This window comes from Theobroma cacao, chromosome 9 (genome assembly GCF_053813885.1).
Source record: "Theobroma cacao isolate CCN51 chromosome 9, ASM5381388v1, whole genome shotgun sequence".
NCBI classification, from domain to species: Eukaryota; Viridiplantae; Streptophyta; class Magnoliopsida; order Malvales; family Malvaceae; genus Theobroma; species Theobroma cacao.
This window is the reverse complement of record NC_142647.1, coordinates 45188959-45213788: the sequence shown is the minus strand read 5'-3', so window position 1 is coordinate 45213788 and position 24830 is coordinate 45188959. Positions and strand designations below refer to the sequence as shown.

The window sequence follows — 24830 nt, the reverse complement described above, 5'->3', positions numbered from 1 at the left end:
GTTTGTTGAAAGCACTTTTGTTTATTCAAAGAGTTATGTTTAATCTGAACAATCACATTTTGAATAATTACCTTCCAATGTGAGACTCTCACATATTACAAATTATCCAACGATCTCTCACTAGTTTTTAATATTAATAATATTATGCATAATAGAAAGTATCTCAAAGATTTGAACTTTCTAGAAGTGTAAAGATTTTAAAGTTAAGACGAAGTTATTGGTATCATAAGGATTGAACCACAACTTGTTATGTCATAACCGAAAATATCACACACATAGTATTATCTAAATCGCTTTAAGATTCTGCCAATTGTTTTAGTACTTATATGACCTTTATGCTAATCTTGGTTTCATGAATATTTGCAAAGTAAACCCTTTTAACCCTCCATATTCATATAGGTAGAATTTGTCATTATGTTCTTGTTACTATAAGCATTTAACATTTCCATTAAAAGCCTTTTGCTCATCCTTTCCTTGTAATAGTCATACTGAATATTTTAGAATGAGACTATTTGAATATTCTAAAATAAACCTATTTAATATAAAAAATTCAATACATAATAATAGCATAGTAACTTGTTATTAGCTATTGAACTTTTATTGTTAGTTTTGCTAACTCAAAGTTAGGTTTTCATTACTAACACATTTAAGTCAAGGCTTTTAGCCCCATTCCACTAGATGTTGATGCTACAATCTATCTTGGCAAAGCTTCAATAAGTGGATCAGCCAAATTCTTGCAAGATTTAACATAAACTGTTGTTACTACGTCACTTAAGATTAATTCTCTTATGTAGGCATGTCGTAAACTTATATGTCTAAACTTTCCATTATACATCTTATTATGGGCTACACACATTATAACCTCATTGTCACAATATATGCAAATGGCTAGCATCAATTGTGGCCATAACTTTATATCTAATAATAAATTTTTCAACCATTTCGCTTCCTTTTTAGTAGCTGCAAATGCTAAAATTCAGATTCCATCATAGAATTTATTATAAACACATTTGTCAAATTAATTGATCTTGTAGCCATTAGCTAGAACAACCTCGTCAAACTTTAATGTCATCGTTTAAGTGTTTGTTCTAATCCATACAATGACTTTACAAGCTTATATACATATCCATCTTTCTCAATTGATACCATTATACCTTAATGTTCAATCGGAATGTCAAATTAACATATCAAGGTATATGTTCACACAAGCACCATTGTATTTTTATTGCATAATAGGAATGCCATGTCCAAAATATTGAATATCGATGGTGCACCATTATGACTTTAATGATAAATAGGAATACACCATATACCAAGATGTTAAATTTACATATTGGTACTTTTATATCTTCATGTATAATGAAAATACCACATGCCCACCTATCACATGAACCTTCATGGTATTTACATATTGACATCATTATACCTTAATGTATAATAAAAATGCCACATGCCCATGCCTTTTGTCTTTCATCACTTGAACCTTCATCAACTTAAGATGGTTAACTATAGGATTTTTTATCCTTCTCCTCTTGTTTTTCATTTTTCTGTTTCCACACATCTTTTGCATCAACAACTCTTTATAATTGTTAGAAAAAACAGTATAAGAAAAGAGGAAAAAAAGGCTTGAGGCATGTTGTAACACACTTTCTTTAAAGAGTTGTTGCTTGATATGGGGATTTGCAGACAAAGAATCTTCAGAATACTGCAAGCCTATTGCAAAATGCTTTTTAAGGTTGAAGTCTGTCTTGGAAGTACATTCCTTTTATAAACACTAAAAAGTTGTGTCAACGTATGTGTCTATTGTGTTTCAACAAACGTGCCTAGTGACCAATTTCTAATAGTTGTGTTTGTTGAAAACACTTATGTTTATTCAAAGAGTTATATTTAATCTAAATAATCATATCTTGAATAATTACCTTCTAATGTGAGACTCTCTAATATTACAAACTATCCAACAGAGTCAAGAGAAGCGAGCCATTGGAAGCTTTGAACCTTAGGGGGGACAGATAATTTCCAAATAAAAGGGAGCCATGAAGTTTGACTATTAAGATCAGCATCAAGTAAAGAGCAAAAAGTTTTGATCGAGAAATTACCTCTAATGTCATACTTCCATATAAGTTTATCCATTTTCCTTGGAACAAGAACAATGTGACTCAACAATGAATGAAGCTCGCTGTAAGACTCAGCCTCCCATGAGTTGTTGGTTTTTTTTTTCTTCTTTTTTTGGTTTTCTTTATTTTGGTTTTTAGTCATCAAATTTTTTTAGTTGTTATTTTTTGGGGGGTTTTGGTTTTTTTTTTTTTTGGTTGATTTTCCATTCTCCAATCATGTATGATTTTTTGAAAAATTTGTTTCCCATTTTTCCTTGTTTTTTTTCCCTCTTCGTTTCACTTTTTGATTTTAAGTTGTAGTATATGTTCATGCTTTTATGTTTCCCATTTTTCATTGCCTTTTGTTCATCTTGGGTTTGCTTTTTGAGTTTTTTTTTTCCCTCTTAGTTTTGCTTTTAAGTTTTTAGGTGCAGTATATGTTCATGCTTCTTTTTCAATTTTGTTTTCGTCTAGTATTTCTTATGCTTTTTAGTTCAATTACCATTCTCAAATGGGTTTGGTGTAACAAACGTTACAAATAGAACCAAATAGGGTAATGATTTTTTTTAACTGATATCTAGTTTTTGTTTTTAATGTTCTACCTGTGTTTTTACTTCACTTCTAAAATGTCTAGTATTTTTTTTTTTTTTGGTTCGTTTACTTGACTATGCAGTCAGAAATCAATTCAAGCAACTAGTTGGACGGGCAACACTGTTTGGAATTGGGACGAATTTCCATTTCTACTTGAAATGTACTTACCGAATTGTTCATACTCTTATTGATGATTAAAAAATTATATTAAAGTAAAATTATACAAAAAAACTTAATGCAATTTAAATATTTGTTTGAAGAAATATGTTTATTTATTTTGAATCTTATTCCAGTGTTTTTCTTTTGGCGGTATGTTGTTTTCTTTAATTTGGATTTAATCTGAGGTTCAAAAATAACCATAACAAGAACAATAAACTGCCATGAGCATTCCTTTTTGAATATTCTTTTTCGCTATATTGGGAAAGCCGCTAAACGCTTCAATGATTAATGTTAAATTTCTAAATGGTATTGAATTAATTGTAATTAATATTGGGTCAAATAAATTTATGAAAAAAATTATTTAAGCTCTTTAATTTATATTAAAAATTAAATTTAATGTCATGTTGTAAATAATTAAGAATTAATGTGCTAAATTTTTTAAATAATGCTTATAAATTAATTTTTCCATAATATATTATAATATGTGCTTTTAACTTTCAGTTTAACCAGTAATGATAATGCATTCTTTTCTTTTGTTTGTGCCATTAAAAACATGATTTCTTTTTTGTTTTTTCATGTTTATTAACATTATTTTTTATTTTGCTATTTTAACTTTTCTTTGATTTATTTATTTTCTTTGATTTTCATTTGTAATTGATGTAAAATTACAATTATTATTACGATTTTTATGTCTCGTTATCTGTGCAATATTTTTCTTAATTTTATTTTACTTAGAATGATTATGGGGATTTGAAAACTTCGGGAAAAGAATGATAGTTTAAATCATCAATATATGATGATTGCAAAGTTATTATTATTTTTTTATGATATGTATTTCTGTTTATTTGTGATCTGTGTGAAAGTCAAATATTATTTTAATTATGTCAAATTTACATCCATCAAATTATATTTATTTAAATTTGATGTATTTTTGTTTTTTTCATTGTGTTGGACATTTCTCTATCTTTTTTGTGGACAAATGTCGAACCGTTGAACTGCTAGAAACTGTAAAATATTCAAACTCTTAGGGGGTGTTTGGTATGGTCTAAGGGGAAGACATTCTCTGTAATTTAAATGGCTGCAATCACTTAGTAGCGTTTGGTTGGGTTTAGAAGGATGTAATGTGCTTACAATTGTAATCACATTACAACGAGAGAAGGGAATGTCATTCCCTTTTCTCATGGAAGGAAAGTAACTTTCCCTGGGAAAGTTACATATTTTTTTTTCGAAATTGACCTTCTCTTCTCCTTCTTGCCTTCTTCACTTTCTTCCTTCCTGTCTTCATCTCCTTCTTCCTTCTTGTCTTTTTCTCCTTTTTCTCACCTTGCAGCCTTCTCCTTCTTCTTACTGTCCGCATGAAGGGTAGCCCGTCACCAACACATTTGAGTCAAATTTCACCACAAAATCTGAAAATTGGAGGGATTGGGACTTTGGATTTTTTGAAACCTTAATTCAAATTTTTAAGAAATTTGGAAGTGTTTTGAAAAAATGTATGCTTTTGATGTCAAAAATTCAAAGAGAAACATTTAAATTGTTTAGAATCAAGAAAATTTACTAAGGAATTAAGAGGATTCGAGAGGGAAAGATGTTTGGTGCAAACGTAAGGAACGCTTAAAATTGAATATCTATCGATAGATTACGTTCAAACTTTTGACAGCTATTATTTATCTATCGATAAATAGTATAATATATAGATAGATAATATAATTTATCGATAGAATTTTCTATCTATCATAGATTTGTCTTTGGATAATGTTTTTTATTTTTAATATTTATAAGTTTAAGGTGAAAATAAATATTTAGTAATTTTATATATTTTAATATTTAAATAATTAATATAAAAATATTATGTTATTTTTTAATGTTATTATTTATTATTTTAATTGTTTAAAATTGAAAAGTAAGATTTTATATTAAAAATTATAAATTTATTCAACTTATATGTTTTTTTATATAAAAAGTTAATTTTGTTAATTTACATTACATTTTTAGTAAAATGCTTACAAACCAAACACTACAATGTAATTCTCTCAGCAATCACATTTCTTACAATCATTATTTTTCCTTATTATACCAAACGCTATAAAGTTATATTCCTAATAATCACATTCTCAGCAATCATATACTCAGGAATCACATTCCTAGCAATCACATTCCTAACAATATACCAAACGTAATCTGAAGGTATATTTGGTTCGTGAAACAGAATAAAGGGGAACAAAATTTAAATACGAAAAGAACAACTATTAAATAGTTTGATTCATAGAAATGGAATAAGATAAGAATTACTATTATAATTTATTCTAATAATTGGTTGGCAAGAATAATTTTAAGAATAATCAAGAAATACGTGATAAATGACAAAATACCCATTGTTAAAATTATATAGTCTCATGCATCAGTTGCCCAAGTATTGACATCGTCATGCACTAGTTGCCCATGTTTTGATGTCTTCTGTCAATTATCCATATATTGACGTCTTCTACCACAACATCTTAGTTCCCATGTCATTTGTCATGTCATCTACTTGCCATTTTTTCTATCACGTTACACATGTTGTGTCACGTGTTCGGTCATGTAATCCATCACGTATTTTGTCACATGTTTTATTGCATACTCTATCATTTTTCTTGTCATGTATTCTACCATGTATTTTGCTACATATTTTGTCACATAATCTGTGATATATTTTGCCACGTATTTTGTCACATGTTCTATATATCACATGTTTTGCCATATCTGTATTTTTGTAAAATCATTAATTCTTCGATTTTGACCTCAGTTTCTGCTAATTTTGATTGTGAGATGGAGAAAAATGAGGTATTTATGCCAATTGCAACCGTTTTGACTAAAAGCAACTACAATCTATGGGTCCACAGTATGAAAAGTTATGCCAAAATTTGATGTAATGTCATTGAGATCCTTGTTTAGCCACTAACCGATATCAGGACTTAGTTTCCAAACGCAATTTGGTATTTACCGAATCACTTTTTGAGTTTGAGGGGAGTGTTCAGATAATTGTACAAACTCAGTGATATAGTTAGAAATACAATATTAGTATTGAGTAATTAGCTAGTTAGATTACAACAGTTGATTAATTAGCTGGTTGGAGTACAAAATTGTTAGTTAATTAGAGTTAGACCATAAATAGAATTAATATATAATTCAAAATACAAAATTCTTTTAACAAGATATATATATTACGAATTTTCTCTTTTGCGGAAGAGCTTTAAATAGTGACGTGGATTGCTGGAGATGAGGAGGCGACCTCCATCTGAAACAGTATGTATGTATATGTAACATGCATGCAACAACCTCAATGCATAAATGTGTCAACAAGTTTAAATTCCGGAGTAAAATGAGAAATAAATATTACCTCTTAACATTTAACTCAAATACTTGCGTACCAGAAAAGAAAAGATATTTAATTAACTCAAATACTTCAATTTCGTTTGAGATTTTGCTCCAATGGCAAACAACAAAATGTAATCAACAAAAAACAAATTAAAGAGGTTTGAAGATGAGAATAAACATGACTGCTGATTGGTTTGGTATTGAATTATAGAAAGAATGTGCTAGCTACTCTAATTAGGTTGAAATACTTCCTTCATTCCTGGTACATATATTGTTGACACAAATGGTTCGCTTGCATTTGCACCACCACCAAGTTGAGTGATGTCTTGCAAGCAGCTCTAACAAAAAAATCATAAGCTCGATATATCTGGAAAAAGAAATCCAGAGATCTATATGCATTGCTGCAATGTCCAAACAACCGATAAAAATCATAACAATTGCACTTTGGTTTGCATTCAGCACGTTCTATAGCAAAACCATACATTTGTCCGGACGACAAGTTTACTTAATTCGTATTGTCAACTATGTACAACAACAAAATGCATTGAAAGAATTACAGAATGAGGTAAAAGAAGACCTGGTTTTTCTGTTTAAAAATACAAATGGAAGTGAAAGGTGATAAGCATGATAAGAAGCTAACAATTACAACAGCAACGCAAATAAATAAGGTAAAAACAAAACAGAAAGCTTACCCCCAGAAATATTACTTCATGAACTCCGTCCACACTCCTCAATCATTATTCCTTTCAGACTCTTGGCTAACCAGATAGCTGTCTCCCTTGGTGACACCTTATCTTTCCCAAAAGGCTTCAAAACAACTGAGAGCTCTTCCAATCTGTTCTGCTGCAGTAACTCTGCAGACAATTCCAGAAGCCCTTCAAGTGCCTCTGCCCTCTGCCTAAAAGATTTGACGTCCAAAGTTTCCTTTGCTGAAGTCTCCTCTTCTGTCACAGAAGGGCTGGTTTTCACAGGCTCTGGTGAATCAGATTTTGGAGATGCAGAAATGGATTTCCTATCATCTGCTTCTTTAACACTGGAATAATCCAAAGCATTTGATTTTGAACTTAAAGCTTCAGAGCAACTTGATGACTTAAGGGTCACAGGACTAGTCATGTTTCTCATATCTATTTCATCCCTCACAACATTTATGAGTTTTCCAACATCCACATTTTGAACACCCATTTCTACTTTTTCTATCACTGGCTGCTCACTGCCAACTCGGAAGCTACTGTGCCTTATAACATGTATAACATCATCAAAAGCTGGAGGACGAGAGGTCGCAGCTGGTTTTTCAATTGTTGGATTATGCAGATTAATTCCTTTATCTGGCTGTGAATTCTTCTGGCTAGATGAAATTGGCGAGGCAATGCAAGGCATAGCTTCTGCAACTGATGATAGAAGTTCCATTACAGTGAACTTGTCATCACCACTGGATGCAGAAGAAAGATTTGAATGGAGCATCATATCAGGCCTACTACTAGGTCTGCTTGCCATAGTTTCATCCTTACTACTTGGCCTGCTTATGGGGGAATCTTCTCCAGTAGTTGGCCGACTCACAGGGGCATCTTCCCCACTACTTAACCTGCTTATAGGGGCATCATCCCTGTTACTTAAACTGCTTATAGGGGCATCCTCCCTGACAGTTGTCGTGCTTATAGGGGCATCATCCCTGATAATTGGCCTGCTTATAAGGGCATCATCCCTATGACTTGGCGTGCTTATAGGGGCATCATCCCTAGGACTTGGCGTGTTTATAGGTGCATCATCCCTGCTACTTGTCCTGCTCAAAGGAGCAACATCCCTACTACTTGTCCTGCTTAAAGGATTGTCATCCCTACTAACTGTCCTGCTTACAGCGGTATCATCTCTATGAACAGATATTTCTTCAGAAGTTGGGAGTGGAAGGTCCAAAGGGGCACTCAAACTCACTCTTCCATCAACTGAAGTGAAATCCAGAAGATCTTGGGCCGGACCAGATTCTTCAGTTGAACAAGTTACTGATTTATGATCGTGCCCATGGTTTTCCATCAACAGAACCTCAGGCATCTTTGATTGCGGAGAAGCAGGTGAGCTGAATGGTGGATGTGATTCCAAGCTCCTGATGTGGGTGATTATCTCACGATCATGTGTCTGTTCTGTCATGTCAATAAAAGGGGTTGTTGCATCATCACATATCTCAAATGCTTGAATTGAGATTGAAGAGGAGATAGAATTGCTGCTATCTGTTTGCACCCCCTTGGTAGTTACGCTTAGAGCTATCTCAGGCTCTTGTGTAACCTCCCTAGAAGCATTTATAAGGAAACCATTGGGCCGTTGACGAGGAATGGCTTCACGCTCCTGGTTCATCTCTGTAGATCCTAACCTTGGTATGTTACTTGCCACATTTAAAACATCAGTTCCTGCATGCTTCATTCTGCCCGTAATCAATGATCTTCTTGCCACATTGGAAGGAGGAGTTCTTTGCCTTGGCTTAGAAGATAGTCCATCTTCAACAACATGCTTCCCAGGAGCAGGCGGAGGAATCCCTTCGTGTCTAGGTTTTGTCTTTGGGGAGGAATCAATTAAAAGCAACTGGAGAGATGAATCTTGCAAAATAAGTGAAGATACCAATACAGTTTTTAATTAAAAGAGAAACAGTTAGTGGCAATCATACCTGGTGCTTCAAAGTGTGTGATCCTGTTATCCTTTTTGCAGAATCTAATGGTAATTTTGCTGAAGCAACTGTTGGTGTATCTGCATTAGACTTAGAACCCAGAGCAGGAGCAGGTGGCTTCAGAACTTTGGGTGATGCCTCTATATTAATTCTTTGAGTCAAACCACCTACAGCTTTTGTACGGTTGCCTCTCATAGGGGAACCATTTTCTCTTACTTTACCTTCTTTCAAAGCCATCATTATACTTTTTATGGTTTTTGGTTGCTTTGATTGAACGTTAGATCCCTGTTCCATATAAGAAGGTTTTACTATTCCTTTTTCATCACCTTTGGCAGTGCAAATAATGGGGCCATTCTCTTCTTCGCTTGCTGGGTGCTGCTCGGTGCCATCTTCATCATCAATAGAAATTGAATCTGTGTCAGTGGCCTTACTATTGCTATTTGAAACCATTGTGGCAGTATTTCTGTCACTTGAAAGCAAACTATCTTTATCACTACATGAGCTATTGCTATTCTGACTCTCAGCCATATTTTTCCTATTATCACGACTAGCGGAAATATGCTTATCCGGTGAGCAATTTGTCGAAGGGCAGCTGAAGGATGGACGATACTGATCAACATATGGCTGCAAATAAGGGTGCTTCAAAAGCTCTGATGCCTAATCGAGGTGAAAAATCAAATTGTTATATTTAAGTCCTGCAGGTGAAGAATTCTTAAGAGGACGAATAGAAACTCTTACACTGGGTCGATGCTCTGGATTCTTTCTTAGCATGCCCTTGATAAGTGTTTTCCTGTGTGTGTAACATTAAACAAATTAACTATCATGTAGTGACAAGATCATTATTTGAAATATGATAAAGCATTAAACATGTTTAGTGCTACTACCAAAATACAGATTACTCAGTCCCTTGGGAAATTAAGTGAAGATTCAACATTTTGTGCTTTATTGGTTCCACAAAGGGAAAAAAACAGACTTTCCACTTTTTGTAGAAACTAGTTTCAACTTTCCTAGATGCATAAGAAAGAATTTGATTCAGAGATCTGCAATTCATCCCAATATAAAATATAAAAAAATAAGAATTAAATTGAAAGTGAAAAAGGAAACAAAAAGAATAAATAGTATGTTGCGACAAAACACCCTGGCAATTAAGCATTAATTAGAGAACTAGCTGAAACTAAGTTAAACTGTGTAGAAACCAAGAGTTGATATGAAATACACTAGTTATGTTGCACAGAAGAAGCAATTCCTAGAAGAAATGAAAAAAATAAATCATAAAGAAATACGAAAAATGAGAAAAATTTAAAGCATTAAAAAGCACAGTCAGAGCATAAAACATCATGGAGAATACTTCGTAATCATGAAAGCAAACAAAAACAGTGAGCTCTACAAAAGTTTATAAAGACTTACAAGGATGGAGAGTAGCAAGAAGGCAAAGGGCCGATAGAGGAACGATTTATCTTGCTTATCAACCCAGCCATGTCCTACAACAAAAAGTTCGACAGAAATTAGTTGAATTGAATTTGTATAATTTACATGGTTAGTGAAGGCAGAAAATTAGCAGTTGCAGAAAACCTTTCAAAGGACATCACATCACACCAGACAAGTAGACAAAATTAAGTACTTTGAAAGCATTGTTTAAAGAGTGGAGCATGAAATTTAAGGAAAACTGTTATGAACCTAACAAAGGTTGCTACTTTTTCTTCCTAATTAAGATAAACAGCAGACAGAAAGTTTTGTTACATTTGGAAATGCTGAAAATGCCACAATAAAATAAAAGAAGCAAAAACTTAAAAATGTTACAATTTCCTTGCTTAATATAATATAGAATGAAATACATGCTACTTGCCAAAATGCAATATATATTTCACCTAAAAAGAAGGGGTGCTGCAAGCTCATTACAGAATACAAGAAACAGATTCAAGCAAAAGAACTGTGAGAACTCTTACAAAAGCTTTAAAAGCAGGGCGATGAGCAGCCATCTCATACATACAGCACCCTGTTCAACAAGAAGTAATTTAGCCACAAAAAAAAAAAGAATCTATACATGTCAAATATATATTCAGGAAAAGACATACCCAGAGACCAGATATCAGACTTGAAACCATAAGGAATATCCGCAAGCAATTCAGGACACATGTAATTGGGAGTTCCAACCACCTGAGCCATGTATAAAACAACTATTAATATGCAGTGGGACCACAAATAGTGGGCACAATCTTACATAAGGAAGAATAAATACAAAATGAAAAATGATATCAAAGGAAAATGACTTTTGTGTTTACTGAAAAAGGTCCAAACTCTTAGTATGGTCGGTTGTCGATATACAGGGTTTGAGAACACCTAGGTTTGAACTAGTGATTGTTGCCATACCCCACCATTGGAGGCTCAAAGTGCAGGTTTTAACTCCCTCCTCCCCCCTGCCTTTGTCCAAATATACCAAGTATGAGGACAGGGATTGAGGAGTACAAAATCTAACCCAATAGATACCGTTATAGATGAAACTTATATCTTTGGAAATTTATGATGATAAGACGTATGAGTGGCAGTTAATTTCCATCACTCCAATGTGTAATCATTTTGCGATTTTTAGCTTCTTTTAAGTAAAATCATTAATACAAGAACATTCAAAAAATTTATGAACATCTCTCTCCTATTGTCAAATATAAGCCCACTATGACTAACTAACTAGAAGTTGCATACATATACATTTTCTCAATTACTCAGCAACTGAGTATCAATGAGAGATTCTTTTTTTGCTTTTAATTCTTTTCTTCAAAACAAAAATGATTATTTATGTTAATTTAGTTGGTCTTATTTTAATTTTCACTAGGCAATTAGTAACAATTTGTTCTCAGCAGCTAAAACTAAAATTAGCACTAAGTTCAACTGAAAGCTGCAGACACACTATGCCTGTTCATCTTAACACATCCTTTTTAGTTTTTATGGTATCAGTTCCTCAACATATTAGACTGTGACAGAAAACCTGATAAAGTGGAATATGTCATAAATTAGCTACTGTCTGAGTACCATGCTACCATACCATGCAAGATTTTTGCCACAAAATGAACAGGGAAGTTGAGGCACGAGCAAACAGACACATATATTAGCACACATCTCTGTTTTCGAGCTTAGTAGCATAAGCTTATTACCCAAGTTTAGAAAAAAAAAGAAGAGAAATGGTAGAAAAAATGACCCAAAAAATCTTTTCCATCCTTGGAGATAGTTGAAAAAGAATAAAAATAAAAGGTTATCAAAATAATAATTTCATTACATAGTACATACCGAGGAAGCCAAATCATCTGCCTTCAGAGTTTTGGCAAGGCCAAAATCCCCTAAACCAGTACAGGCCAGAAAAGAAAGTTTAGGATAACAATCACAACAAATACAATCAAGTAGGGTATCTAATATAAAACAATGATGAAAAAAAAAAAGGAAAAAGTGAGAGAATCTGTAAGAAACCATGAAGAAAAGGGAAAAGACAAACTCACCAAGGCGGACATCTTGATCTTTGGTAAGAAAGATGTTGGAACACTGCCAAAGTAGCAGCAAAAATAAGTCCATAAATCATTAGGTTAATAGAAAGACTAATCTAAATTTACACACATACCTTTAGGTCGCGATGCAGAACAAAATTTGAATGCAGATAGTCAACTGCCAGAAGTAGCTGTGCAAACCACTTGCAAAGTTTCTGAACAATGTTCATAAGCATCAATGTTACTGTTAACTATAAGTCATAACGCAAGAAGAAACTAAATTATACAATCAAAAGGAATAAAGAAAAAATATTACCTCCTCGGGGAAATACACCCCATTTGATTTTTTCATCAATTCAGCCCTGTTAAAAGAATAACACTAAGAACAATTTGACACATTGCAAAAATTATAGATTCAAATTCCAAGAACTCCATATCAAAATATTCGATACATGCTCGGAAACTCACATATCTCCACCTTCACAGTAGCCAGTAACAATGCAAACATAGCAGCCCTATATTACAATCAGAAAGCTCAGAATCAACATAAAAAAAAAGGCGTCTCCTACTTAACAAGCTACTATTAAAAGTAGTTTTTGATTCAAGAATCGTAGCAAAACAACAAAAAAGTAGAAACGTCTCTTACTTTCTCAACCCAAGCTTCCTTAAATTCAACAATGTAAGGATGCTGAATTCGCGCAATAAGTGCCATCTACACTCCACAAAATTCACACCAAATTGGAAATTGGAAAATTAAACTCTTTATTATTTTAATTCAAAAAACAAATTAAAGTTATTTAACTAACTAACTTCTTGATGTGCAGATCTCCTGCAACGCTCCGTTTGCCGCGCCAATCTGATCTTCTTCAACACATACCTGAAAAGTTTTCAAAACAAAATAAAAAATAAATAAATAATTACACATTATAAAAAGTTCAGAAAGTGAGACATTAAAAGAAAAATACTTTTTCTTCTCGGATTTGTGGTGAACGAGAATGGCAGCACCGAAAGCGCCGCGGCCGATCTGTTCCATTATCTCGTAATGATCCATTCGCGACTCCATTGCTATTAACTCTTTACTCGATTTTTTTTCCAAATTTCAAATTTCGAAACAAGAAAGCAATTAAGACGAGAAAAAAAAGTAAAAATCAATTCATTTTCGTCTTAAAACATTTCTTTTCCGGATCTCGAAATCATTGCCGGATTCTTCGCTTCAATTCCAATGCTGCCAATGCGTTTCAACCCAAAACGAATCGCTCAATGATCATTATTCAAAGCCATCGAAATCTTCGTCTACGATCCTCTCCTCCTTTTCTCATTGCATTTGAGTCCTCAAAAGCTTTCTCTTTCACTTCACTCCATAGCAGGAAACAAAAGAGAAAATTTTTTAAACTTTGTTTTTTAAGTTATGAATTTTGTAGGGGGGGAGAGAGAAGGTGGTTAAGTAACAAAGCAAGACGGTTAGTAGTTAACCAAAGGTTAAAACTTAATTAACTCACTATTTTATTTTATTTTATTCTTTTGGGGGAGAGTGGCAGAGAGGGAGCTTATGGGAATGCTATACTCTACGCCGACACAACCAGCTGGGACTCAATATAATCTCCCTTCGATGTTTTAGATTTATTTTGTAATTTTTATTTTCATTTTCTTTCTTTTATATTATTTTAATTGTTTTTTCTTTTAAATGGATTTCAATGGGAGCAATAAATGTAGTTGGCATGAAAGGCCCACATTGAAAATGTTCACTTTACAAATTTTTGGTTGCTCTTTCTTTTTTCTTTTTTCTTTTTTCTATATACAAAAATGATAACAAATTGGGCTTTTTTCTCTTTGCTTGTAAATTAAAATAATTTAAAGTAAGAAGAGAATGATGCTTAAGTTTGAAGAATGATTTTCATTGTATTTTTATCAATTTATTGCTATTATAATGATGTGCTACTGTTCAATTTATATTGCATTTAGTTCATTGTCTTAATTCCTTTCCCCAAGAGGATTGAGTTTGCTTATTTTTTGGATGAAAGAGGTTAAAATGTTACAATTGAGAGATTAAAGAGATGCGTAGCATATTAATGTATTCTCTATGAGTTTTAGTTTTAAATTTTAAACTTCTTTTACAAGTCTTTTATCTATGAAATTTATATTTAAATATTTTTTTTAATTAAATAATTATGTAATATTTAAATCATATAATTGTTGTAACCATAGTTGAAATTACCCTATTTACACAAAAACCTACCCAAAAGAATTTCAAAAAAAGAAGCTTAATAGTTAGTAATAGTTAAAAGTAATACTAATGTTTTGATATTGGATGGCAACCATTGAATTAACAGCAAATCATAAAAGAGTTGACCCCAACAAGTTGCCAAATCCCAGTGAGTTGACAAACCAAGACAATGATTAGTGTATTATATACCTTAGCAGATAAGGGTGACTCGTAAAAATAAAAATAATTGTGAAGCTCTTGTGCTGTAGTCACTGCAAAAAATGCACCATTGTTTCAGCACCCCATGTGCTTTGCCTCCCCTCTCTCTCAGAGTGCTAACATGCGCCGGGCTCAGGGAATTTCTCTTTTCTTGAATGTTTACATAAGCTAAGGGCCAGCTTCGGGTGTCTTAAATTTTTCCAGGATGGCGCTTTCGTATTGGTCCAGTTAGTCTCCTCCCCTCCAGCAGGTCTGGATTATTCTCTGCTCTGGGCTAACATGCGCACATGCGGGTACGGGAAACGACGCAGACGTCCTGGGTCGTTTCCTCCGGACCCACCATCCCCTTTTTTCTTCCTGCTAATCTGATTGTGATCCGCTCAGATTTAGCCCCAAAGGTGCACCTTGGCATGTGCGATCCTTGCTCTCTTCACTGTCAAAATGGCAAATACCCTTTCTCTCCTCCACTCCCCTCCAATTCCTCTCAGTTAACTGTCAAACTACACCTTAATTTTAAACTAATTAAGGCCCTGTTTGGTTTAAGATTTGAAGTTGCGTTTCACCTCGATCCTAATTTTTAATTATGCATAAAATTCTAAATAAGATAAAATTATGATAAAGAAAGGATAATGTGAAACCATGAAAGTAGGACAACATATTGCCAACAAAAAGTATAGTGTAAAAAGTACAACAATGAGTTAATTACTATATATTTTGATTAGAGAAACTTTATGGAGTTACTAAGGGAGGAGTAGGTTGGAAGTTGGTGCATGAAGAATCCAAAAGAAGAAGAAAAATTGAGAAGGTACAACCTCACTTTCTTTAGCATTTTCTTGAATTATATATATTTAATGTTTGATTACTTTGCAATCTTTATTTGTAAGCATCATGGAAGCATTAACCTGATAATTTATCCAATTTAAAATTTTAAAAATGGTATTTGATTTCAGCCTTTGAGCTTTCTAAATTATTTTAATTTGCATGGTTTAAATTACTAAAAAGGGGCCATTGTCTGTTAAAGGGAAAAAAAAAGTGACTAAGCTAACCTAAATTTTGCCCCAAAAAGTTCACCTAGTTGTCTTACATTTTGGTACGGTCATATTATATAAAAGAAAGAGCTTATGAATATTAAAGAAAACAAAATTAATATGCTAGAAATATAGAGCAGATAGAATACTAGTTTTGCATGATATAAAATCTATAATATGATTTGTAAACGAATATTGAATGCAAGTGTTCAGCAGTGTTCAACCGATTTCTTGGTTCCTACTTCCATAGCTGTATTACTAAGTTGGCAACTCATTACTAGCATTTAAATAAAGACATAAATGATTAGAGATCCAAATTAAATGTCACATGGTCAACTTGAATGCTTTCTCCTAAGATTGGACTTAATTTCAGAGCAATAATAAATTGAAACGAAGATCAGTGTTATAAAAAAAAAAGAAGGGAAAAAAGGAGAAATTCTAAAAGAATGATTTAAAAAAAAATTAAAAAAGAGCTTGAAATCATTGTTTCTCGAAAAACTTGGTTAAGACAATGCATTGGTTTCAGTTTAGGTCTAATCTTTTCTTTGTCCCACAGATCTTATGATATTGGAATATGTCACAGAGACCAAGAAAAAAATTGCCATTATAGTTGGTAATATTACAGTACTATAAGAGAAAAGGGGAAAGGCAAAGGATCTAAGTGGGGAATTCTCTTGGATACCAGACCATTGCCATCGGAAAAAGCTTTGCCAAAAAGTGAGAAAAAACCCAAAAAGCAACCAAAGGTAAAAGTATAAGCAAATAAAATATAGTTTTCCTTCTTATCAGCAAAGTAATCAATGTGCCAAACCTGAACAGAGGAAGCTAATCATGATCATAAATAAATTACCCAACTTGCTAGGGTTGCAAACTCGCAAATAGGATCTTTGGGAAGAACATTATTGTTTTAAATTATTATAATAGTTAAAAAAAAATGAGATTCATAATCAAAATGAATCAAAGCCATGGAAGAGAAAGTGGGTGCACCCTAAAACCCAAAGGGCGCCATGTTGTTGTTAAGATTTGGTGCGATATCAGAAACGTGGGTGGTCCAATTTGCTTCCACACTCAAAAGTTATTGCAAAAGTGTGCAATTTGCAACTACCTGGAGTGTGTCACATGGCTACACTCCAAGAATGAGTCATTTATTTTTGGCTTTTTCTAATTATTTCTTTCCTCTATAAAATATTTTTTTTTATAAAAAAATCATAATTATTAAATTATTATACATGGTCACTCACTCGCTAGAGAAGTGAGACAAAAGAAATCACTTGCAAAGGACACCAAATTAAAACAAAAGAAAACAGGGGAAAGGAAAAAGAAAGAAAGAAAGTAGAGGTGACACGCAGTTGAGAGTTGGATCCAAGTGGTCTTAACACTTGTTCAATGGACTTATTTAATTTACAAGTGTAAAGGGCCTCCTCCCCCAACTAGAAAATTGTTGAAAACTTTCAGTGAACTTAATTTTGATATGAGATTCATTGGGTCATTAATAGGTAGCCATCATGGTCTTCAACTGATGTAACATATATATTTAATCTCATGTCGAAATTGGAGGAGTGGATATATTTGAAACTTATATATAAGAAAAAATGGTACCCATAAAAGTGTATTAATATTAATATTAATATTATAATGGAGATGCATAAGATTGAGAGTAAGAAGGCAAAAGTTGTGTAAGAAAAAGCGGGTGACAATGATAGCTTCCAATTGCATGATATATAGTGACGATTGAGAACAAGTTCAATTTTAAGCTTCAGCGTTTGATGCCATCTGCACTCTGTTTCTTCCCTTTCCTAACAAAAATGCATTTGACAGCAACCACAACCACGCTCTAGAGTCTAGAGCCAAACCAGCTAGCAAGGTAGGAAGGACGTCATGCCTGACCTGTGTTAGGTGTTTAATTCTATCAGATTTGTTGTTATCAGCGACTATGTTATAATAACTCTAGTCATGCCTTAATTAGGAGTTAGATAAGACGGAAAGAGAAAGAAAGCAAAGGAGTATAACGAGAATTATGTTGTTTTCTTCTTTTCGTTTGGTCCACTTGGATGGAAATGATAGGAAAATAACTCTATGGATTTTTCTTTCTTCTTTTTTTTTTTTACTTTAATCTTTTCAAATTGACAAAAAATCCTTTTCATTTATAATTTTATTCTCAATCTTTTTTTCTTCTAGTTTTATCTTCATATACATTTTTCAAGTAAAAAGGAAAAAATTAAGGAGGGAAGAGATTGTTTCAGATCAATGAATCATTTCGAGTCAAAATTTATATTATATATTTTTTTTTTCAAGATGATCTTTTAATTGCTTGAACATCTTACATTTTTAAAATAAACGATAACATTAAGTGGTTTAATATTCCAATTTGAGACCCAAATTGAGAGTCTTTTTGTTTAGGCCTTGTGGAAAGCGATATGCCCTCATTAGGGTAAAACTTGTATATACAAAATTACCCTTAATTACGAAATTGTAAAAAACTGAGTCAAAATTTATAAAACAAATATAGCATAATAGCATATGGACTTGGCCCAATTTATTTGTCATAGCTGCTATCCGGTCCAAAGACATAACTTTATTTTTCTATTTGCGTTTGAGTTTTTGCCTTTGACCGTTTTCTGTTTTCTTTTTTTTTTTTTATTCCAATCATTTTTTATAGAATAAGTAAAATTATTATGTATTTAACCCAAATATGTCACTAATCCAACAATATTTCAAATTTCAACTAAATTTTAAAAATTTAAATTCAAATTATTAATAATAAATAACTTAAAATTTTTATATAAATCACGTCAGTAGTTTATTTTGGATAATATTAAATGGGATATCACCAATTTTTTTGAATAAATTTTTCATTCATGAATGTGAAACTTTTTTAAAGTCTCATTAAAACATTAACGTTTAACAGCATGGTTGCAAAGAAGAAAAAGAAAAATAGGAAAGAAAAAACAGTATTTTACCCTCCAAAGCTCCACTTGCTGATTCAAACTCCTATTCTTTTTCTTTTGTTTCCCTAGTATCAATTAAAAAGAAAAATAAAATGCAAGTAGGTAGAAAAGAAAAAAAACCTATACTTAAAAACTTATTTGCTGTCCCTTGCCTCCGGACCCAATCAAAGCTTTGGCAAATGAAATAGAAATATCGAATAAAATACAACAAGCGTTCTCCAGAAAGAAAATAAAAGAAAGGAATAAAAGCAAAAGTAGTATTAAAAAACACTTTATGAACAAAAAAAAATGCCCATCAGACCAATTCCATTGGACCAATTCTTGGGCTTGCTACTTTGAAGAAAAGAAAACAACGTTTTGGAATGGCCTAGTTGTTTCCCGAAAATCTGAAAATTGGGAAGGAACAAAATTGCGCGTACCAGCTATCATGCCATTGGCCTTTTCCTTTTCTTTATCACCACGACAGAAGAAATCTCCCCTTTGATAGAAACTTCTTCGCAATCCCTTCCTCCATATTCACACCAACTGATGCTTTAAATTCAGCACCCAGCCAATTTCTTCCAAAAACCTGAACAAACAATGGACTTGGGAGGAGAGAAAAGAAGGGTGGTGATTGTTGGAGGTGGGATTGCTGGCTCTTTCCTTGCCAAGTCTATCCAGTTCAATGCTGATGTCACCCTTATCGATCCGTAAGCTTCTTCTTTTTTTTTTCTCTTTCTCAAAACGATGGTAGTTTTTGTTTCTTCAATTCAATTCATTTCTTGTGGAAAAACTTTGAGACTGAATTTTAGGATACAGAGCAGCTTCCTTAAATTTCTGGGTTTCCTTTATTTTTCCTCCTGGTAACCTTTTTTCTATTTGTAAATAATATGTAGGAATGAGAGTTCTTTCCGGTAACTTTTGCTGTAATTGGCTATGTTAATTTTTAGTGCTGACAATTGATCGAACTGGATTTGTTAATTCTGTCTGTCACTATTTACAAAAAGAAATTAAAACAACTGCATTGGAGAGTAATTTATCAGGGAGCTTTTTATAATATCAGGAAGGAGTATCTTGAGATCACATGGGCAAACTTAAGGAACATGGTGGAGCCATCGTTTGCCGAGAGATCAGTGATAAACCATAGAGATTACCTTACTAATGGGCGTATCGTTACATCTGCTGCGATAAATGTCACTGAAACTGAAGTGTTGACTGCAGAGGGCCGTCTTATTGCTTATGATTATCTCGTTATTGCAACTGGACACAAGGATCCTGTTCCCAAAACTAAGAAGGAAAGACTTGATCGATACCAAGCAGGTAAAAACTACATCAAAACTAGAGGAGCTCTTTGTCTTCCCTTTTGGATTATTACATGCTTTCAGGAAAGAGTGTCGAGGCAATGAACATAGATAGTGCAAATTTTTGTGAAATTCTAGTGTCTTATTTATGGGTAGATTTCTAGCTTCGGAATTCATTAGTGATGACTCCACTTAGGTCTAATGTAATTGAGCATAATGCTTTGGCCTTTAAATATTACACAATATTCAACACTCCTAGGTATAAGGCTCCGATATGTTTTAAGTTACAACTAACTCTGCCTTAAGCGTGCTTAAACTCTGTATTTATTATGCTGTCCAATATGTTATGTAGAAGGCTATAATAAATTAACAACCACATGAAAAGATATTAATTATATATATTTTTTCAATAATATAAAACAAGCTTGGATTATATTGTGCTCAAGTTAATTCTATTACATCTATGCTGACAGAAAATCAAAAGATACAATCTGCCCATTCTATTTTAATTATTGGAGGAGGTCCAACTGGTGTTGAACTTGCTGGAGAAATTGCCACTGACTTTCCAGAGAAGAAGGTTACTCTGGTGCATAAGGGACAAAGGTTGCTGGAATTTATTGGGTTAAAGGCTGCTGATAAGTCTTTACGTTGGCTGAGATCAAGGAAAGTTGAAGTAAAGTTGGAGCAAGCAGTTGACTTGAATTCCACTTCAGATGGAAGCCAAGAATACCAAACATCAACAGGAGAAAGTATCAAAGCGGATTGCCATTTCCTTTGTGCAGGGAAACCATTGGCTTCAGCATGGCTTAATGAGACTATATTGAAGACTAAATTGGATAAAAGTGGAAGGCTGATGGTTGATGAGTATTTGAGAGTCAAGGGTCACAGCAATATATTTGCAATTGGAGATATCACTGATATTCCAGTAAGTCCTAGCCCTAAATTGAAATTCTTAGACCAGCATTTGATTTTTGTTTGAAAAGGAAGTTTCATTACTAGTTGTGTCCACAGTTGGTAGGATGGTCTTATTTTTGGTTGATATAGCTATTTTGGGTGAAAACTGTGTAGGTTAATATAAACAAAGTTTCACAATGATTTTCTCCCTGCTAAACCTAATTTGACAGTCTCAAAGGGTTTATATGGGGAAATTTTCAAATAAGTATGATTGACCCCTTGTTATGGGGTATCAGGTCACCTCTATATACTTCAGTCGGTATTTTTGTCTTGTTTGTCCTAATTATTCAGTTATGACCTGGCTGGAAGAGGAGTTTCTAGCTTGACAGATTTATGTGCATTTGACTTGCCTGTATTGGTGTGTATTCCCCTGCATGTACATGCTTCCAAAGAAGATTTGTAAATATATGTCAAATATGTACAGATTACCTCATGTGTTGATGCTTTCTGAACAAGTGTGATTGTTGAAGTAGAAAGTATGTTTGATTTGTAGAATATATATCAACTCAAGCTAATTTAGTCGTAAGACTTAATAATGCTAGTTGTATTCGCATAAAGGCTATCTTTTGATGTTACACTGTAGGTGCAGTTTTATGTATTGAATGTGTTTTTACATGTTTTTATTTTTTCGAGGAAGAGAAATTAGATGGAGATTTTTGTGGCATTGAGAATATTTAATACGTCACCAAGCAAATCTAACATTTGAGACAATGCAATAATCCAGGAACTCAAACAAGGTTATTTAGCTCACAAACATGCCTTGGTCGTTGCTAAAAACTTGAAGCTGTTGATGGCTGGAGGAAAAGAGAGCAAAATGTCCACGTATGAGCCTGGTTCAGCAATTGCCATGGTTTCGCTTGGGAGGAAAGATGCTGTGGCACAATTTCCCTTTACTACCATCAGTGGATGTGTTCCTGGCTTGCTCAAATCCAGAGACTTGTTTATAGGCAGAACAAGAAAGCAGATGGGCTTACAACCATAAGCTGTAGATGCTGAAGGATGACTAAAAGAAGTCTCTATTTTGACATTGCGTTCACTACGTCTACCCCTATTGGTTTTCAATACGAGCTGCATATATTCGTTATCTCATATATATTTTTTTATTTTTTGAACCCCTCCTTTTGGCTGTTGATTCCATGTTGTCGAGGATTTGTATCTTTAATTGTTTTGTGAAATATGATAAATAAAGGCACAGTTCAGAGTGATATATTGCTGTCTAAGGTTCAACTCAGTGAAAGCAACTAATTCTATTCAAATCCTTCATACAATATGTAAGTAGCTAAAGGGTGAAATATTTGTATCACAATAACAATGGCGTCATGGTTTTTGTAAGACGCAGTGATGGTAATAAGACCGATAAAGCCATAGCTGTACACTAAAAAGGTGTCATGAAATCGTATCTTCTTCTTTGGTAAGACCCAATACGGTAAGGATTTGGATTAAGGCCACCACCCCCCCATCAATCAATTCCACATCCAAAATAGATCAAATCACTCCTCCATTTAACCATAATTATCCATCATCACATTACTCGTCAGCTCCACTCTCCAGGAAAAAAATAATTAGTTCTCTACTTGTCAATTTACAGTGTAAAAGGAATCTCTATTCCTCTTAAGACTGAGCACAAAATCTAGTGTGCAGTTAAAAGTATAAAGATAGGGGCGTTTTTGTTATTCCAACTCCCTGTACTTTCCTCATTGTCTCAGTGAAAAGTAAAAAAGAAACACAAGAAAAGGATCAGAAACCATAACGGAATCCGTAAATATCACTCCTACTTTAGATAACAGGTTTTTCAAGTTCAACGATTCTCACAAAAAAAAGGACATCATGATCATTAGATACGATTACGTTGGCACGTGTCATACTTTTACCTGATACGTGTGGAGTGACGTGGTGGTGACTGTCATTCGAAGCGGCGCTGTCAGAAAACTAGAGAGACGGTGTTTTTCGTTTACTTTTTGTATACAAAGTTACAATCATTTCTCCAAAAATGGCTGCACATGCAATCATTTGCATGAGCCCTCCTTTCCAATGCTTCCCTTGTTTTAGTTCCCTCTATAAATTGGGAGCCTCCACCTCTCCTAGTTTTTACATCTTTATCTTCTCTTTATAGTTTTATCTAAGTCTTTCTTGCTAATTATCTAATGGCAGCAGCATTTACTCTAAAAGTTACAAATGGGGCATTGGTGCTGCTCTTATGCTTGCTGGCTTTGCAAGGCGTTTCTGGTCTCCTTCTTTATTCATCTTGAAGTGTTGTTTTATTTGCTTATTTGGGTTTTTGTTATTAATGTCAGTGAGCTCTTTTTTATGTTTAACTTTGTTGTCTTTGACAGAATGCGTTTCTGGCCATGGATGCTTCTATGCAAATGCAGCACGAAATAGAAAGGTTCATTACTCTGTTTATGTTTCAAGTGTTTCTCTTTTTCTCTTTTTGCTTTCATGACTTGAAAGATAAAACTCTTCATGCTTGCAGATGCTGCAGGCTGAGTTGAAGGAAAACAATGAGGTAGTCACGGGTTCACTGCATGGATCAACAAGCAGTACTGGGAATATAGAAAATTTTGTGGGATGGGAATTAAGGACAGTGCCTTCAGGTCCAGATCCATTGCACCATAATGGTGGTAGCCCTAAGAAGCCACGGATTGATCCTTAAATATCCCAGCCACAAGAGTTTAAGCTTTGGACAATGTTTTGTTGGTGCTTTATAGTTATGATATAAGTCTAGTTAGTTTCCTTCTCTTTTGGAGGTGTAGTTTTGTTTAGTCATGAGGAGGCTCTTCCAGGCCGTGGTCTCTTATCCTCTAGTTGTTGTCCGTTTTGACTTTTGATTATATAAAATGTATGTATGTGCTTAACATTAATTAATATAATGTGTATTTTCCTCCGCATGTTGAGAAACCTGAACTTCATTTTGGATTTTCAAGTTATCATTTGGCCAAAGCAAATTAGGCTACTTCACTTGCAATTAGTGATGCTGTTAACTCTGTAGACTCTGTCCCCCTCTCTTGGATTCTGGCCTGGAAAATAGAGTTTTTGATTGGGCTACAGGCAGCTAGGAATGGAACTTGCCCTATTGAGTGGAGGAGATCCTCCCCATAAAAAAGTGCCCCCCATTGGCTCTTGAATTTTTTGTTCCTTTCAATGAAAGTTTCATTTTCCATTGAGAAAAAAAAGGACCAAGATATTGAATTTCATAGTTGATTCTAAATTTCTATCGGGAGGGTAGAAAAAGAAATGAAGGACAAAGTTGCTGTAAGAAAATTAATGACCCTTGAAAAGATTTTTACCAGAAGAAAAACTAGCTGAGAAGTTGTGTTGGTAAATGGTGACATGAGAGAGAGAGAGAGAGAGAGAAGTGACTGTTGGGGGGCGGCTGAATCAGAGTTGCAGTGCGGCAGTGTCACAGTCAAGTATGACCATTTGTAGTCATAGCACAATTTTGGATTGGAAGAGAATCAATGGAAGGTGACATTGGGGGGGTGCCGGCAGATCTGTACTGCAATAACGAACCCTGAGCTGCATTTTCCAAATCTATATTTCCCCTGATGGAAATCAAAGATTTGACAGTGATAATGCCGGGATGACCCCCTGGCGAATATTATTCCCTTCATGTCAGGCAAGATCAGATCAGCACAAGAAGAAAGTGTCCATGTCCACAAATAATTTGTATGCATAGCTAGTTACAATGATATGGCTGCTGTGGAGCTGTCCATGGCAGGTCCGGGTGACAGTCTAAGGCCATGATTTTGAAACTCAGGTCCAGCTCATATACATGTAATCAAAGAGGACATCTAAATGGTTAGGTGATTCAAGAGTAACTACTAGGTGGATTGGATAAAATTGTGCACCTTATTCCCTTGAATTTCAAGAAACAC

General features: G+C 33.8%; 3 protein-coding genes and 1 long non-coding RNA gene across 4 annotated transcripts; 3 read left to right on the top strand and 1 right to left on the bottom strand.

Annotated features, from left to right (window-relative positions):
- Window positions 1-6625: 6625 nt before the first annotated feature.
- Window positions 6626-13911, bottom strand: NEK6 (serine/threonine-protein kinase NEK5). The gene is made up of 14 exons (XM_018127409.2): window positions 13289-13911; window positions 13134-13200; window positions 12970-13035; window positions 12792-12838; window positions 12640-12685; window positions 12458-12538; window positions 12339-12381; window positions 12133-12182; window positions 10926-11007; window positions 10797-10846; window positions 10258-10331; window positions 9589-9640; window positions 8851-9507; window positions 6626-8768 (listed from the first exon to the last, which is right to left on the bottom strand). Exons 1-14 carry the CDS (start codon window positions 13384-13386, stop codon window positions 6906-6908), a joined length of 3276 nt encoding a protein of 1091 aa, XP_017982898.2. The 5' UTR covers window positions 13387-13911; the 3' UTR covers window positions 6626-6905.
- On the top strand, window positions 8860-9730 carry LOC148761014 (uncharacterized). The gene is made up of 2 exons (XR_016028364.1): window positions 8860-8981; window positions 9186-9730. It is a non-coding gene; the product is annotated as an uncharacterized LOC148761014 (long non-coding RNA).
- Window positions 13912-19094: 5183 nt separating the features above from the next.
- LOC18590226 (uncharacterized) lies at window positions 19095-22162 on the top strand. The gene is made up of 4 exons (XM_018127456.2): window positions 19095-19410; window positions 19764-20020; window positions 20475-20926; window positions 21680-22162. Exons 1-4 carry the CDS (start codon window positions 19301-19303, stop codon window positions 21935-21937), a joined length of 1077 nt encoding a protein of 358 aa, XP_017982945.2. The 5' UTR covers window positions 19095-19300; the 3' UTR covers window positions 21938-22162.
- Window positions 22163-23242: 1080 nt separating this feature from the next.
- On the top strand, window positions 23243-23830 carry CLV3 (CLAVATA3). The gene is made up of 2 exons (XM_018127487.2): window positions 23243-23341; window positions 23429-23830. The coding sequence occupies exons 1-2, from the start codon at window positions 23243-23245 to the stop codon at window positions 23606-23608; spliced, it is 279 nt and encodes a 92-aa protein (XP_017982976.2). The 3' UTR covers window positions 23609-23830.
- Window positions 23831-24830: the final 1000 nt, after the last annotated feature.